Here is a 14638-nt window from a genome sequence, read left to right on the forward strand (position 1 = left end):
GCGCACATGGAACATTCTCCAGAATAGACCACATACTGGGTCACAAATCGAGTCTGAACCGATACCAAAAGATTGGGATCATCCCCTGCATATTCTCAGACCATAATGCCTTGAAATTAGAACTAAATCACAACAAGAAGTTTGGAAGGACCTCAAACACGTGGAGGTTAAGGACCATCCTGCTAAAAGATAAAAGGGTCAACCAGAAATTAAGGAAGAATTAAAAAGATTCATGGAAACTAATGAGAATGAAGATACAACCGTTCAAAATCTTTGGGATGCAGCAAAAGCAGTCCTAAGGGGGAAATACATCGCAATACAAGCATCCATTCAAAAACTGGAAAGAACTCAAATACAAAAGCTAACCTTACACATAAAGGAGCTAGAGAAAAAACAGCAAATAGATCCTACACCCAAGAGAAGAAGGGAGTTAATAAAGATTCGAGCAGAACTCAACGAAATCGAGACCAGAAGAACTGTGGAACAGATCAACAGAACCAGGAGTTGGTTCTTTGAAAGAATTAATAAGATAGATAAACCATTAGCCAGCCTTATTAAAAAGAAGAGAGAGAAGACTCAAATTAATAAAATTATGAATGAGAAAGGAGAGATCACTACCAACACCAAGGAAATACAAACGATTTTAAAAACATATTATGAACAGCTATACGCCAATAAATTAGGCAATCTAGAAGAAATGGACGCATTCCTGGAAAGCCACAAACTACCAAAACTGGAACAGGAAGAAATAGAAAACCTGAACAGGCCAATAACCAGGGAGGAAATTGAAGCAGTCATCAAAAACCTCCCAAGACACAAGAGTCCAGGGCCAGATGGCTTCCCAGGGGAATTTTATCAAACGTTTAAAGAAGAAACCATACCTATTCTCCTAAAGCTGTTTGGAAAGATAGAAAGAGATGGAGTATTTCCAAATTTGTTCTATGAGGCCAGCATCACCTTAATTCCAAAACCAGACAAAGACCCCACCAAAAAGGAGAATTACAGACCAATATCCCTGATGAACATGGATGCAAAAATTCTCAACAAGATACTGGCCAATAGGATCCAACAGTACATTAAGAAAATTATTCACCATGACCAAGTAGGATTTATCCCTGGGACACAAGGCTGGTTCAACACCCGTAAAACAATCAATGTGATTCATCATATCAGCAAGAGAAAAACCAAGAACCATATGATCCTCTCATTGGATGCAGAGAAAGCATTTGACAAAATACAGCATCCATTCCTGATCAAAACTCTTCAGAGTGTAGGGATAGAGGGAACATTCCTCGACATCTTAAAAGCCATCTATGAAAAGCCCACAGCAAATATCATTCTCAATGGGGAAGCACTGGGAGCCTTTCCCCTAAGATCAGGAACAAGACAGGGATGTCCACTCTCACCACTGCTGTTCAACATAGTACTGGACGTCCTAGCCTCAGCAATCAGACAACAAAAAGACATTAAAGGCATTCAAATTCGCAAAGAAGAAGTCAAACTCTCTCTCTTCGCCGATGACATGATACTCTACATAGAAAACCCAAAAGTCTCCACCCCAAGATTGCTAGAACTCATACAGCAATTCGGTAGCGTGGCAGGATACAAAATCAATGCCCAGAAGTCAGTGGCATTTCTATACACTAACAATGAGACTGAAGAAAGAGAAATTAAGGAGTCAATCCCATTTACAATTGCACCCAAAAGCATAAGATACCTAGGAATAAACCTAACCAAAGATGTAAAGGATCTATACCCTCAAAACTATAGAACACTTCTGAAAGAAATTGAGGAAGACACAAAGAGATGGAAAAATATTCCATGCTCATGGATTGGCAGAATTAATATTGTGAAAATGTCAATGTTACCCAGGGCAATATACACGTTTAATGCAATCCCTATCAAAATACCATGGACTTTCTTCAGAGAGTTAGAACAAATTATTTTAAGATTTGTGTGGAATCAGAAAAGACCCCGAATAGCCAGGGGAATTTTAAAAAAGAAAACCATAGCTGGGGGCATCACAATGCCAGATTTCAGGTTGTACTACAAAGCTGTGGTCATCAAGACAGTGTGGTACTGGCACAAAAACAGACACATAGATCAGTGGAACAGAATAGAGAATCCAGAAATGGACCCTGAACTTTATGGGCAACTAATATTCGATAAAGGAGGAAAGACTATCCATTGGAAGAAAGACAGTCTCTTCAATAAATGGTGCTGGGAAAACTGGACATCCACATGCAGAAGAATGAAACTAGACCACTCTCTTTCACCATACACAAAGATAAACTCAAAATGGATGAAAGATCTAAATGTGAGACAAGATTCCATCCAAATCCTAGAGAAGAACACAGGCAACACCCTTTTTGAACTCGGCCATAGTAACTTCTTGCAAGATACATCCACGAAGGCAAAAGAAACAAAAGCAAAAATGAACTATTGGGACTTCATCAAGATAAGAAGCTTTTGCACAGCAAAGGATACAGTCAACAAAACTCAAAGACAACCTACAGAATGGGAGAAGATATTTGCAAATGACATATCAGATAAAGGGCTAGTTTCCAAGATCTATAAAGAACTTATTAAACTCAACACCAAAGAAACAAACAATCCAATCATGAAATGGGCAAAAGACATGAACAGAAATCTCACAGAGGAAGACATAGACATGGCCAACATGCATATGAGAAAATGCTCTGCATCACTTGCCATCAGGGAAATACAAATCAAAACCACAATGAGATACCACCTCACGCCAGTGAGAATGGGGCAAATTAACAAGGCAGGAAACAACAAATGTTGGAGAGGATGTGGAGAAAAGGGAACCCTCATACACTGTTGGTGGGAATGTGAACTGGTGCAGCCACTCTGGAAAACTGTGTGGAGGTTCCTCAAACAGTTAAAAATATACCTGCCCTACGACCCAGCAATTGCACTGTTGGGGATTTACCCCAAAGATACAGGTGCAATGAAACGCCGGGACACCTGCACCCCGATGTTTATAGCAGCAATGGCCACGATAGCCAAACTGTGGAAGGAGCCTCGGTGTCCAACGAAAGATGAATGGATAAAGAAGATGTGGTTTATGTATACAATGGAATATTACTCAGCTATTAGAAATGACAAATACCCACCATTTGCTTCAACGTGGATGGAACTGGAGGGTATTATGCTGAGTGAAGTAAGTCAGTCGGAGAAGGACAAACATTATATGTTCTCATTCATTTGGGGAATATAAATAATAGTGAAAGGGAATATAAGAGAAGGGAGAAGAAATGTGTGGGAAATATCAGAAAGGGAGACAGAACGTAAAGACTGCTAACTCTGGGAAACGAACTAGGGGTGGTAGAAGGGGAGGAGGGCGGGGGGTGGGAGTGAATGGGTGACGGGCACTGGGGGTTATTCTGTATGTTAGTAAATTGAACACCAATAAAAAATAAATTAAAAAAAAAAGAATAATTTTCCAAAAATACTTCCTCCTGTTTTTATGCAGGCACACTAATGAGGAGGAAGTGTCACAATCTGTCAGCCCTGTACCTTATACATACTTTAAGCTCTGGAGTGGAAAGTTTAAAATCAACCCAGCCTGTAGAAATACTCTTGGTTATGGGTTGGTCATTATTTTTTTTTTTACCACCATTTTATTAAACATTAAGTAAGGAAATGTAAAAACTTAGATAAGAAAATTTGTGTGGACAGAGAAGTTATGTATAAGTGAACACAGCACAACAAATGAGTGGTAGAAACAATATTAGAAATTTGGATATCTTTTGGAAGATCGTGAACTTAAAATTGACTGTGTGCTACTATGATGTTTATCTACCAAAACCAACTACAATAGAATAAAAGGGATAAGTGCCTCAGGTGGAATGCCCATATCCTAATTAATTAAATTATACAGATTTCCAAGATACCTTGTCTATAATAGGTAGTGAATAATTTTTTGTTGAGTAAATCAAACACTTTTAGTATCATATCTCAAACTTTAACCGGAAACAAAAGAACTCTGTTTAGCTACTGGGGTTATGTGGAGGGGAGAATGTAAGCATAAGTATATTTTTTAGGAAACAGTTAAAGAAAATGAAGTAACTGGCTTTGGAGAGCTGGAAAAATAATTTGTTTTCAAATCCATCAGACTGCTGATAAGTGATCAATGTCTAGCCGGCAGAAAGTAAGATATATGAAATAAAGCATAAACAAGGTAAGAAAAATTGGGATTTAACTAAGTTTACAAAAGAAGTAAATTTCTTTTCCCTTTTTCGAGAGAATGGGGATGGGGGGGGGCAGAGGGAGAGGAAGAGAGAGAACCTCAAGCCCTGTGAGAAGCCCAACACAGGGCTACACTCCACAACCCTAAGAGCATGACCTGGGCCAAAATCAGAGTCAGATGCTTAACCAATGGAGGCACCAAGGTGCCTCCAAAGAAGTACATTTTTGATTCAAGAGTAGTGATGGTAGAGTAGCAGACCCTACCACTTGACCCCCAACAAAGATCAACAGTAAGATAGCTATCTATAAACAAAACAGCTCTGGGGGAGCTTTGGAGTTCGGCAACATGGTGGCGCAAAAAGTCAGAGAATAATTGCACAAGAAGGGAAGGATGAAGAGCTTCAATTTGCCTGTACCATTCCACACACTGAGCTGACATTGTTCAGTATCAAGAGGGAACTCCCCAGATAAAAAGAGTTCCCCTCACCAGGAAAGTGAGAGTGAGATGAATAACCAGTTTCCCCAACCTTAGTAGAGGCACTATACGAAGGATCAAGGATCAGCTTTGGTTTTACCCTAACTGGAGAATGGCAAAGCTGAGACACAAAGAAACTGCTAGGAACAAGGAAGAAAAGCAGAGGCTACCAATTGCAATGACACAGTAGGAGCAACCACCTTCCCCTAACTGTTCAGCAAATACCACCAGCATCTTTCACCACTGAAAGATGACACTGACAGCCAGTGCAGCTGCAGCATACCCCTGCAAACTTCACTAGTTTCAGACCCTTAGGTATTTATATTTGTTGACACCAGCCACCTGAATCTCCCCACCCATCTTCTACCAGAAGCCAGCCGAAGACTCTCTGGTTCCAAGACTGTAACACACAAAGCTAGATCCTGCAGCTGACCCACCAACATGCAGGTGCTCAGGGCTAGCTCCTCCAGCTGTGTACTTACATGATGTTGGCTAAACATCTGTCACCAGCCTAAACTGCTATGTGCACACCATGGCAAGAACCTGCAGCCACATTAGACCACACCCATAGCCAAGGCTCCTTTAGCTGCATGAAGGCCCAGATCAAGTCCTGTCTTCTGTCAAGCCTGTATCACTAGGCTCACCTGCAGCTTGCCACTCCAGCTATGCACCTGAATATCCTTTGGCCCATCCCCATCATTAACCTCTATACTGCCATGTGTCCAGGGTGAGATACAGCCAACATGGTAATGAACAACAGCCAGGATTCCCACAGCTGCCAGTGCACACGTGCTGTTGGCTGGCCCTTGCTGCCTCTCCTGGCACCCACCACTACCTATGCATTAGCAACTGGCCCCTGCCACAACACAGGCCCCTACAACTGAGTGTATGCATATAACAGACTCAGGCCATTACCACTGCTTACTCTGGTCCCTATCTGATGGACCAGGAGGAGATGCTGAAAATCCCAATAGCCTTTTTATCTCATGAGAATGCCTGGCAGCACTCACCAAAAACCACACAATTGTCTATAATGAATTGCTATTCACCCAAGGCATGATACAATGAGTTGTTATTCACCCAACAACCAACACCTGGAGCAACCACAGGCCCTGCACTTAGCAACCTGTCCCACTAACCAACATTCTAGCATGGCCCCATCTGCAGGTGAAGACCAAAGTTCAATGTATAAAGTCTAGAAGAGATGACCACTTCTTCAAATTTACAGACACTTATGCAAAGCTATGAGGATTATGAAGAATCAGGGAAATAGGTCTCCACCAAAAGCATACAGTAAACCTCCAGTAACTTGCACAAAGAAATGAAGATATAGGATTTACCCTACTAAGAATTCAAACTTGCTCTAAACAGTCAACATTGTATTTAAGTTCTAGCTAGAAGAATTAGGCAAGAAAAAGAGATATAAGGCATCCAAATTGGAAAGGAAGAAGTCAAACCGTCACTATTTGCAGATGAGTTGATATGACACACAGAAAATCTAAAGACTCCACCAAAAAACCCTTAGCATACATGAATTCAGTAAAGTTGCAGGATACAAAATTAATATACAGAAAATTGTTACATTTCTATACACTTAAAAGAACTACCAGAAAAGAGAAATTCAGACAACAATCCCATTTACAACTACATCAAAAATAATAAAATACCTAGCCATAAATCTAACCAAGAAAGGGAAAGACCTGTACATTGAAAACTGACATTAATGAATGAAACTGAAGAAGACACAAATATGAAGAAAGATATTCTTTGCTCATGAATTGGAAAAGTTAAGATTTTAAAAAATATCCATACAACTCAAGGCAATCTACAATTCAGTGCAATCCCTACTGAATTCCATTTTTCACTGAAATAGAATAAATAATCCTAAATTTGTATGGAACCACAAAGACCACGAATAGCCAAAGCAATCTTGCGAGAGAACAAAGCTGGAAGCACAATGCTCTCTGATTTCAAATTACAGTTTAAAGCTATAAAAATCAAAATGGCATGGTACTAGCATAAAAACAGACACGGAGATCAATGAACAGAATAGAGAGGCCAGAGATAAACCCAGGCATATACAGTCAATTAATTTATGACCAAGAAGCCAAGAATACACGATGGGAAAAGGATAGTCTCTTCAACAAAGGTGTGAAAACCGGACAGCCACATGTAAGAGTGAAACTAGATCACTTCCTTACACCATACATAAACATTAACTCAAAATGGATAGAAGATTTGAATGTAAGACCTGAAATCATGTATCCCTAGAAGGAGACCTAGGCAGTATGCTCCTCGACACTGGTCTCAGCAATCATTTTTTGGATCTGACTCCAAAAACAAAGGCAACAAAAGCAAAAATAAGCAAATGGGACTATATAAAACTAAAATACTTCTACACAGCAAAAAGAATCAACAAAAAGAAAAAATAACCTATGGAGTGGGAGAAAATATTTATAAACTATATATTTGATAAGGGGTTAATATCCAAAATACATAAGGAGCATACAATTCAAAAGCAAAAAACCAATCTGATTAAAAAATGGCAGAGAACTCTAATGGATATTTTTCCAAAGAAAATGCATAAATGACCAGTAAGTACACGAATAAGTGTTCAACACCACTAATCATTAGGGAAATGCATATCAAACCATAATGAGATATTATCTCATACTTGTCAGAATGGCTGTTCTCAAAAAGACAAAGTAAAGAGTGCTGGTGAGAATGAAGAGAAAAGGGAACCCTGGTGCACTGTTAATTGGAATATAAATTGGTACAGCCACTATGTAAAATAGTATGGAGATTCCTGAAAATATTAAAAATAGAACTACCATATGATCAGGCAATCCCACTTCTGGGTATGTATCTGAAGGAGATGGAACTGCCATCTCAAAGAGATATCTGCACCCACCATGTTCACTGCAGCAGTACTTACAATAGCCAAGACATGGAAACAACCTAAGTATCCATCAACACATGAACTGATAAAGAAAATGTGGTATACACACACACACACACACACACAATGGAATATTATTCAGCAATAAAAATGAAGGAAGTTCTTCAGTCTGTGACAAGATGAATGGACCTTGAAGGCATTACTTTAAGTTAGAGAGAGACAAATACCATATGATCTTATATATGGAATCTAAAAACATCAAATTCATAAAAACAGAGATGTGAGTAGTGATTGCCAGGCCTAGAGAATTGAGGAAATGGGGAGATAGATGCTGGTCAAGGATACAAACTTTCAATTATAAGATGAATAAGTTCAGAAGATCTATGGGACAGCATGGTTATTGCAGTTAACAATACTGTATCATATACTGGAAAGCTGCTATAATAAAGCTTTAATGTTCTCACCATAATAACAAACAAAATAGTTAATTAAGTCAAGTAAAAGATGAGTTAGCTAACCTTATCACAGTAAACATTTCATAATGTATCATCACATTATACACCTGAAACTTTCACAGTGTCATATGTTAATCATATTTCAAAGCTAGAAGGAAAAATCTTCTAACTTACACAAGAAGTCTGGAGATAATGCAGTGTATTAATTTTCTATTGCTGCTGTAATAAATGCCCACAGACTTAGTGGATTAAAACAAATCAAGTTTTTTTTTTTTTTTAAAGATTCATTTTTTTATGTTAGAGGGAGAGTGTGAGTTAGGAGAGGGGCAAAGGGAGCGCGGAGAATCCCAGAGCACACTCCCTGCTCAGGGGAGCCTGACACGGGGCTCGATCCCAGGACTCGGAGGGGAGCCTGACACGGGGCTCGATCCCAGGACCCGGAGATCATGATCTGAGCTAAAGCCAAGAGTCAGCCTCCTAACTGACAGAACCACCCTGGTGCCCCCAACAAATCAAGTTTATTATCTTACAGTTAAGCAGGACATAAGTCCAATATAGGTCTTATCGGGTTAAAATAAAGATATCACTTGGATTGTGTTCTGGTCTCAGGTTCCAAGAGAGGATCTCTTCATTTTTTGGCAAAATTTAATTGCTTGTAGATGGAGGACTAACATCCCATTTCCTTTCTAGCTGTTAGCTGAAGGCTGCTTCCAGGTTCCAGAAGTTACCCACATTCCTTGAGTCATAAAGCCTCTTCCATCTTTAAAGCCAGGGAAAGCAGGCTGAATCCCTCTGAAATTCTTCTTTTGTCTCCTCTCTCTGACCCATTCTTCTGCCTTCCTCTACATTTCTAAGAGTTCATATTGTAAGTCCACTTACTCATATTGGGCCCACTCAGGTAACCCAAGATAATCACCTATCTGCAGGTCTGTGAGTTCAATCAGATCTGCAGAGTCCTTTTTCTTATGTAAAGTAACATATTTACCGATTCTAAGAATTGGGATGTGGACATCTTTGAGAGTGCAATATGCTGCCTACTGCAGGCAGATTCTGAATTTATTTAGCTCAACAATATTAACAATTCAAGTTTCTTTGCCTTGACACTCCACACTGCTGCTCACAGTTTTATTCTTTTTCTGGCTCCTCTAAGTCTTAAGAAGGCTGCCAAGCAGCAACTAGACCTATAGGTTTCCTTGCTTGTAGTCCTTAACAAAGACATTGACTTCATCTCAGGATTTCCAGGCAAGTCTCATGCTGTGTTCTAATGAGCCATACAAGCTAGGCTTGTGTATCAGTAAACCAATAAAGGAGAATAAGACAAGGAATAGTCTAAATTATGTAAGATGATTTAGAATTGTTAGAAAGACTGCAGTCTACTAACTTGACTACCTTTCATAAACATCCTTCTTCCAACATATACACTTTCAGAAGTGCTCATGCTCACATAAAACACTTTCGATCCACCTCACAAAAAGGGAACCATCCAAAGTGTCATCTAGTTACTGCATCTAACTTTAGATACATGTTGTGAGTAATATGCCTTCATTTCTAACAGGTCTGAATATAAATGTATATAGTTAACATCCATTTAGGCAATATATAGCAATAAGATTAAGTTATCTACACCAAAAAATACTTTGATGAAGGGAAAAAATTAGGAATAACTACAATTAAATCCAGAAAAACGAAGAATGACACAAAAATGGTATTAACTGACACTTAGCAACAGTATATCCTTTTGAAAGAAGAACCTAGGATTCTTTACCTTCAAATTTCCAAAGGCTAGTAACCATAGCAAGATCATGTTTAGACTATGGTTGCAATTAGGACCTCCAGTCTCCTGGCAACAAACCTCTGAAACCTTCTCATCCTCCAAAGCTCAGAATTTGAAATGGCCTTTACCTATTGCATTCCAATTAGAAACTACCCATTTGGGGATCCCTGGGTGGCGCAGTGGTTTGGCGCCTGCCTTTGGCCCAGGGCGCGGTCCTGGAGACCCAGGATCAAATCCCATGTTGGGCTCCTGGTGCATGGAGCCTGCTTCCCCCTCTGCCTGTGTCTCTGCCTCTCTCTCTCTCTCTGTGTGTGAGTATAAAAAAAAAAAAAAAAGAAAGAAACTACCCATTTCTTCCCCTAAATTGCACTTGAAATATATCTTTATTGTATAAACCTGAGTACTTTCCATTTACCCTGTAGAAAATACTTAAAAGGAGATATTGGGAAAGGTTGAAGGCAATAGACTTGTGCTTTGCAGCATACTTACCTCCTGTTAAATCTCCTTTTTAAACCCAAATTCAAACTAACTTCAGAGAAGATGAGCTAATCTTATGAAGCTGATCTGTGAAACCAGACCATAAGAAGAAAGAATCCTTAACAAATCTGAATTTTAAAGGCCTTTTGAGTTGAAGCAGGACATGATCAAGGTACTTCAACATCCTGAATTTTCTGTATAACTTCTCCCAAAACCACAGCCTCATGAAGCAAATGGTTATGCCCCAAGATATAAAGGATTATTACCAACTTCTCAAGTTGGTACCCTTACTTCCCAATATCCAACTTATATCTATAATTAGGAATCTCTTATTTGCCAGTACCTCCCTCCTATCCAGTACAAAACTATCAGCTGGAATGCTTGTTAACTTCAAGTACAAAAACTTGCTCAACTAGGCTTAAAAATAAGTTGATTTCTTATAACAAGAAATTCAGATATCAGGCAGCCTTTATCAGGATTGATAGATTCCACAGCTCCAGATGTCATCAAGGATCCAGGTATTTTCCATCTCTTTGTTCTGCTTTTTTTTTTTTTTAAGATTTTATTTATTTATTAGACACACATACACACACATACACACACACACACACAGAGGCAGAGACACAGGCAGAGGGAGAAGCAGACTCCATGCAGGGAGCCTGATGTGGGACGGTCTCCAGGATCACACCCTGGGCTGAAGGCAGCACTAAACCGCTGAGCCACTGGGGCTGCCCCACTAGTCTTTTTCTTAGCTCAAGGGTACTATCAGTAGCTTAAGCAACATGATTCCTTGTCCACATCAGATTGGCTTCTCTTCCCCAGAGACCCAAGCCAATCCATTTGGAGTGTGTTACTGACCCAAACTGATTTACTTCTGTCCACCCTTGAAACCAACTCTTAATAAACTAAATGAAATTAACCACAGACTACATCTGAAGTAAACAGAAACTGATATGTCAAGTACTAATTCAATCACAACATTAATCTGGGTACTGACAATCTTTAAAACGACATCCTTTCATACAAATTTGAAAAATTTAAAAGTAATCATTTAAAAAAAACATTTTATTTATTCATGAGAGATACAGAGAGAGAGAGAGAGAGAGAGAGAGAGAGGGAGAAGCAGGCTCCTCGTGGGGAGCCTGACATGGGACTTGATCCCAGGACTCCGGGATCATGGACTGAGCCAAAAGCAGATGCTCAATTACTGAGACATCCAGGTTCCCCAAAAGTAAGTAATATTTTTTTTAAAAAGGTCAAACTAATACAAGTAAGGCAGCAGAATTAAGAATAATTCAGTTTCTCTTTTACCCATTAAGATCAGCTCAAGTTTAACTCTTCAAAGCATCTTTCAAAACTCTTAAGACTAATCAGTCCCTCATCTATGCACCTATATCTTTATTATAACATTTCATATTTAGTTGTATGTCTTCTAAATTAGAATGTGAATTCTTCAAGACAGGAAAAAATATTCATTGTTCTTTGAGGGTATCAAATATAGTGTCTGACACAATAGGCACTCAAATGTTTAATGACTGAATACACAGATGTTTAGATATTTTTTAAAGATTTTATTTATTCATGAGAGATACAGAGTGAGGCAGAGGCATACGCAGAGGGAGAAGCAGGCTCCCTGCAGGAAGCCTGATGTGGGGGTCCATCCCGGGACCCCAGGATCACGCCCTAAGCCCAATGCAGACACTCAACCACTGAGCCACTCAGGCATCCCCATGTTTAGATTTTTAATGCCTTTGCTACTATCAGACTTAAGAAGTGGTAGATAGAATGCAGATAAGAAGTAGAAATTGGTATCCTTTTGGAAATACTTGTTTTTGCTGAGCTCATAGATATAGTAACTCCTCTAAAGAGAATGATAGAAAAGCTATGAGGCACCTGGGTGGCTCAGCTGGTTGAGCATCCAACACTTGTTTGTGAGATCAAGCCCCATGCCAGGCTCTGTTCTCAGTGAAGAGTCTGCTTGAGATTCTCTTCCTCTCCCTCTGACCACTTCCCCACTCTCTCAAATAAATGAATAAATGAATAAATAAATATCTTTAGAAGAAAGAATAGCCAGAGGCAGTTACTAACGTATTTTTTTCATTATATTATTTTCTTCTGCTATTCCTTCTTTTTATTTTTCCTTTTATTTTTTTCCCACTGTTCCTTAAGGCTAATTAAGGGCATTTTATAGCATCACTGTTTTTTTTTAATGAAATAAAAATGTATCTTAACAATTATGTGCCCACTGTGTTGTCAGCTTCATACTATGGACATAAGAACAAAGAAGATAAAACTCACAATGCAGGAAAATCACACAAAACACACGGTATTAAGCTATGAAATGAGTATAATGTACTATGGGAAACAAATGAGTCTGTCTAATTGTGCAAATAACTCAGAAACCAATAAATCCTACATTTGTTGGTTATTAGCAATGTTCTAACATGTCTCATATTTTTGGGTACTTGTTCTGATTTTTCTGGTTAACATCAACAGGTTGTAAATGAAGGGGGCATTATGAAAAAGGACCAAGTTTTACAATACCAAAAGAACTGAAACCAAAGAACAATACCAGGAAAAATTTTTGATCAAACTGTCATTTCAACATGGAAGTGGCAGGAAATGCCCACTGCATTCCACTTTTGCTCAAAACTGTTTTCTGGATGACAGAGTATGTATGCTACCACCTGAATCTGTCACTCCTACCAATTCTCTCAAAGTGATATCAGGGGATAAGTATGAGTCAAGAGGAATTAATTCTAAAACAAACAAACAAACAAAGAAACCAAAAACATTCCAAAATGAGTTCTGAGTGTGTTTCCTTGATCAAACTACAGTCAGGTTTTAAGTTAAATGTCAATTAGTGAAGGAGGAAATTCAGAAAATGAACAAGTTGTGTTCACATAAGATCTAGATCTATAAATATAAAATGTTTACAATGAGAATTTTGCATACGCTTTTCTTCTTTCTTATGAAAGTAGTACTTTTAAAGAATTAGTATCAGAAATATTTGTACACCTGAAACTAATGTAACACTCGTGTTAACTATACTCAAATAAAAAAAATTAAAGAAAAAAATAGTGGCTCTAGCAGAATGGGTAGACACAGCCAGATACAATCCTGCCTAATTAAAACATCAACTAAGTCTCTAAACAATTAAAAGAAAAAGTTATTTTTCTGAATACTTTCACTGCTGTTTTATATTATGCAGGAGGCACAAGGGATATACAAAATGGGTGCTTAACAAATGTGCTTATGTATGCTTCTGAAAAATTTACCAAGATTAAAAAATTAGAAGTGTCTGAAACTCTGGCTACATTAACCTCTAAATCTTACACTTAGCTCTTCACTATTACTCAAGGCTATGAGAAGCCAACAAAATAATGAATAAACAATCTCTGTATTTTCTTAGTAATACTTACCAAATCTTAAATGGTAGAAATTGCTAATTGATACATGACTTCAATATTAAAAGAACACCCCCCCCAAATCTCAACCACCTTTGGGTGGTAGGAACTTACCTCTTAGAAGTAAAATTTTTTTCCAGATCCTCATTGTGAACCAGTTTTGTGTCTCCAAACTGCCATGATGATTGTAGATCACAGTCTACATCAAGCTGGCACTGGTTAAGAGTATCATGTATGAAACTATACTCTCTAGTATTGGTGCAACAAGGTGATAAGTAAACTAAAGATAAAGAAAAGGGAAGTGGTTATTTGACTTTAAAATTATATTTTTGTACATCTACACAATGACACATATAACTATAATATAAACCAGAAAAACACTAGTAAAACTCACAGATCTTAGGATTTTACCAGTTTTACATGCACGTGTGTGTACATATCGTTCTATGCAATTTTTGTTGTATGTATAGATCCACGTCAACCATTATAACTGATATACACAAGTGTTCCATCACCACAAAGATCTCCCTTATGCTGTTTTAGAAATAGAATCATACTAATAATTGTATTCCCTTTCTCTGCCTCTAAGTCTTGAAAACTACAAATCTATTCTCCACCTCTGTACTTTTGTCATTTCAACAATATTTTGTAAGTAGAATTTTGCAGTTGTGACCCATGGACATTGATTTTTTTTTTCCATTCAGGACAATCCCTCTGAGATCCAACTAAGTTATTTCAATAGATGGTTTCTTTTTGTTGCTGAGTTAAGTATTCCATGGTATGGATGTACCATAGTTTAACCATTCACTCGCTGTAAATCCAGATGGTTGCCAATTTTTAGTTTTTACAAGTAAAGCTGCTATGAACATTTGTGTATAGGTTTTTGTGTGGATGTAAGTTTTCATTTCTCTCAGATAAATGCCTAAAAATGCAACTGCT

The 14638-nt window shown here is 38.3% G+C and overlaps 1 protein-coding gene across 6 annotated transcripts in view; it reads right to left on the reverse strand.

The window, feature by feature from the left end:
• Positions 1–14638, reverse strand: part of TEX15 (testis expressed 15, meiosis and synapsis associated) — a 91019-nt gene that overhangs the window by 31571 nt on the left and 44810 nt on the right. For all 6 annotated transcript variants that reach the window (XM_072776352.1, XM_072776350.1, XM_072776353.1 and 3 more), the window contains one exon: positions 13814–13979. In XM_072776352.1, coding sequence (XP_072632453.1) covers positions 13814–13979 — 166 coding nt within the window. The remainder of the gene's footprint in view (positions 1–13813; positions 13980–14638) is intronic.

This window comes from Canis lupus, chromosome 15, assembly GCF_048164855.1.
Source record: "Canis lupus baileyi chromosome 15, mCanLup2.hap1, whole genome shotgun sequence".
Classification (NCBI taxonomy): Eukaryota; Metazoa; Chordata; class Mammalia; order Carnivora; family Canidae; genus Canis; species Canis lupus.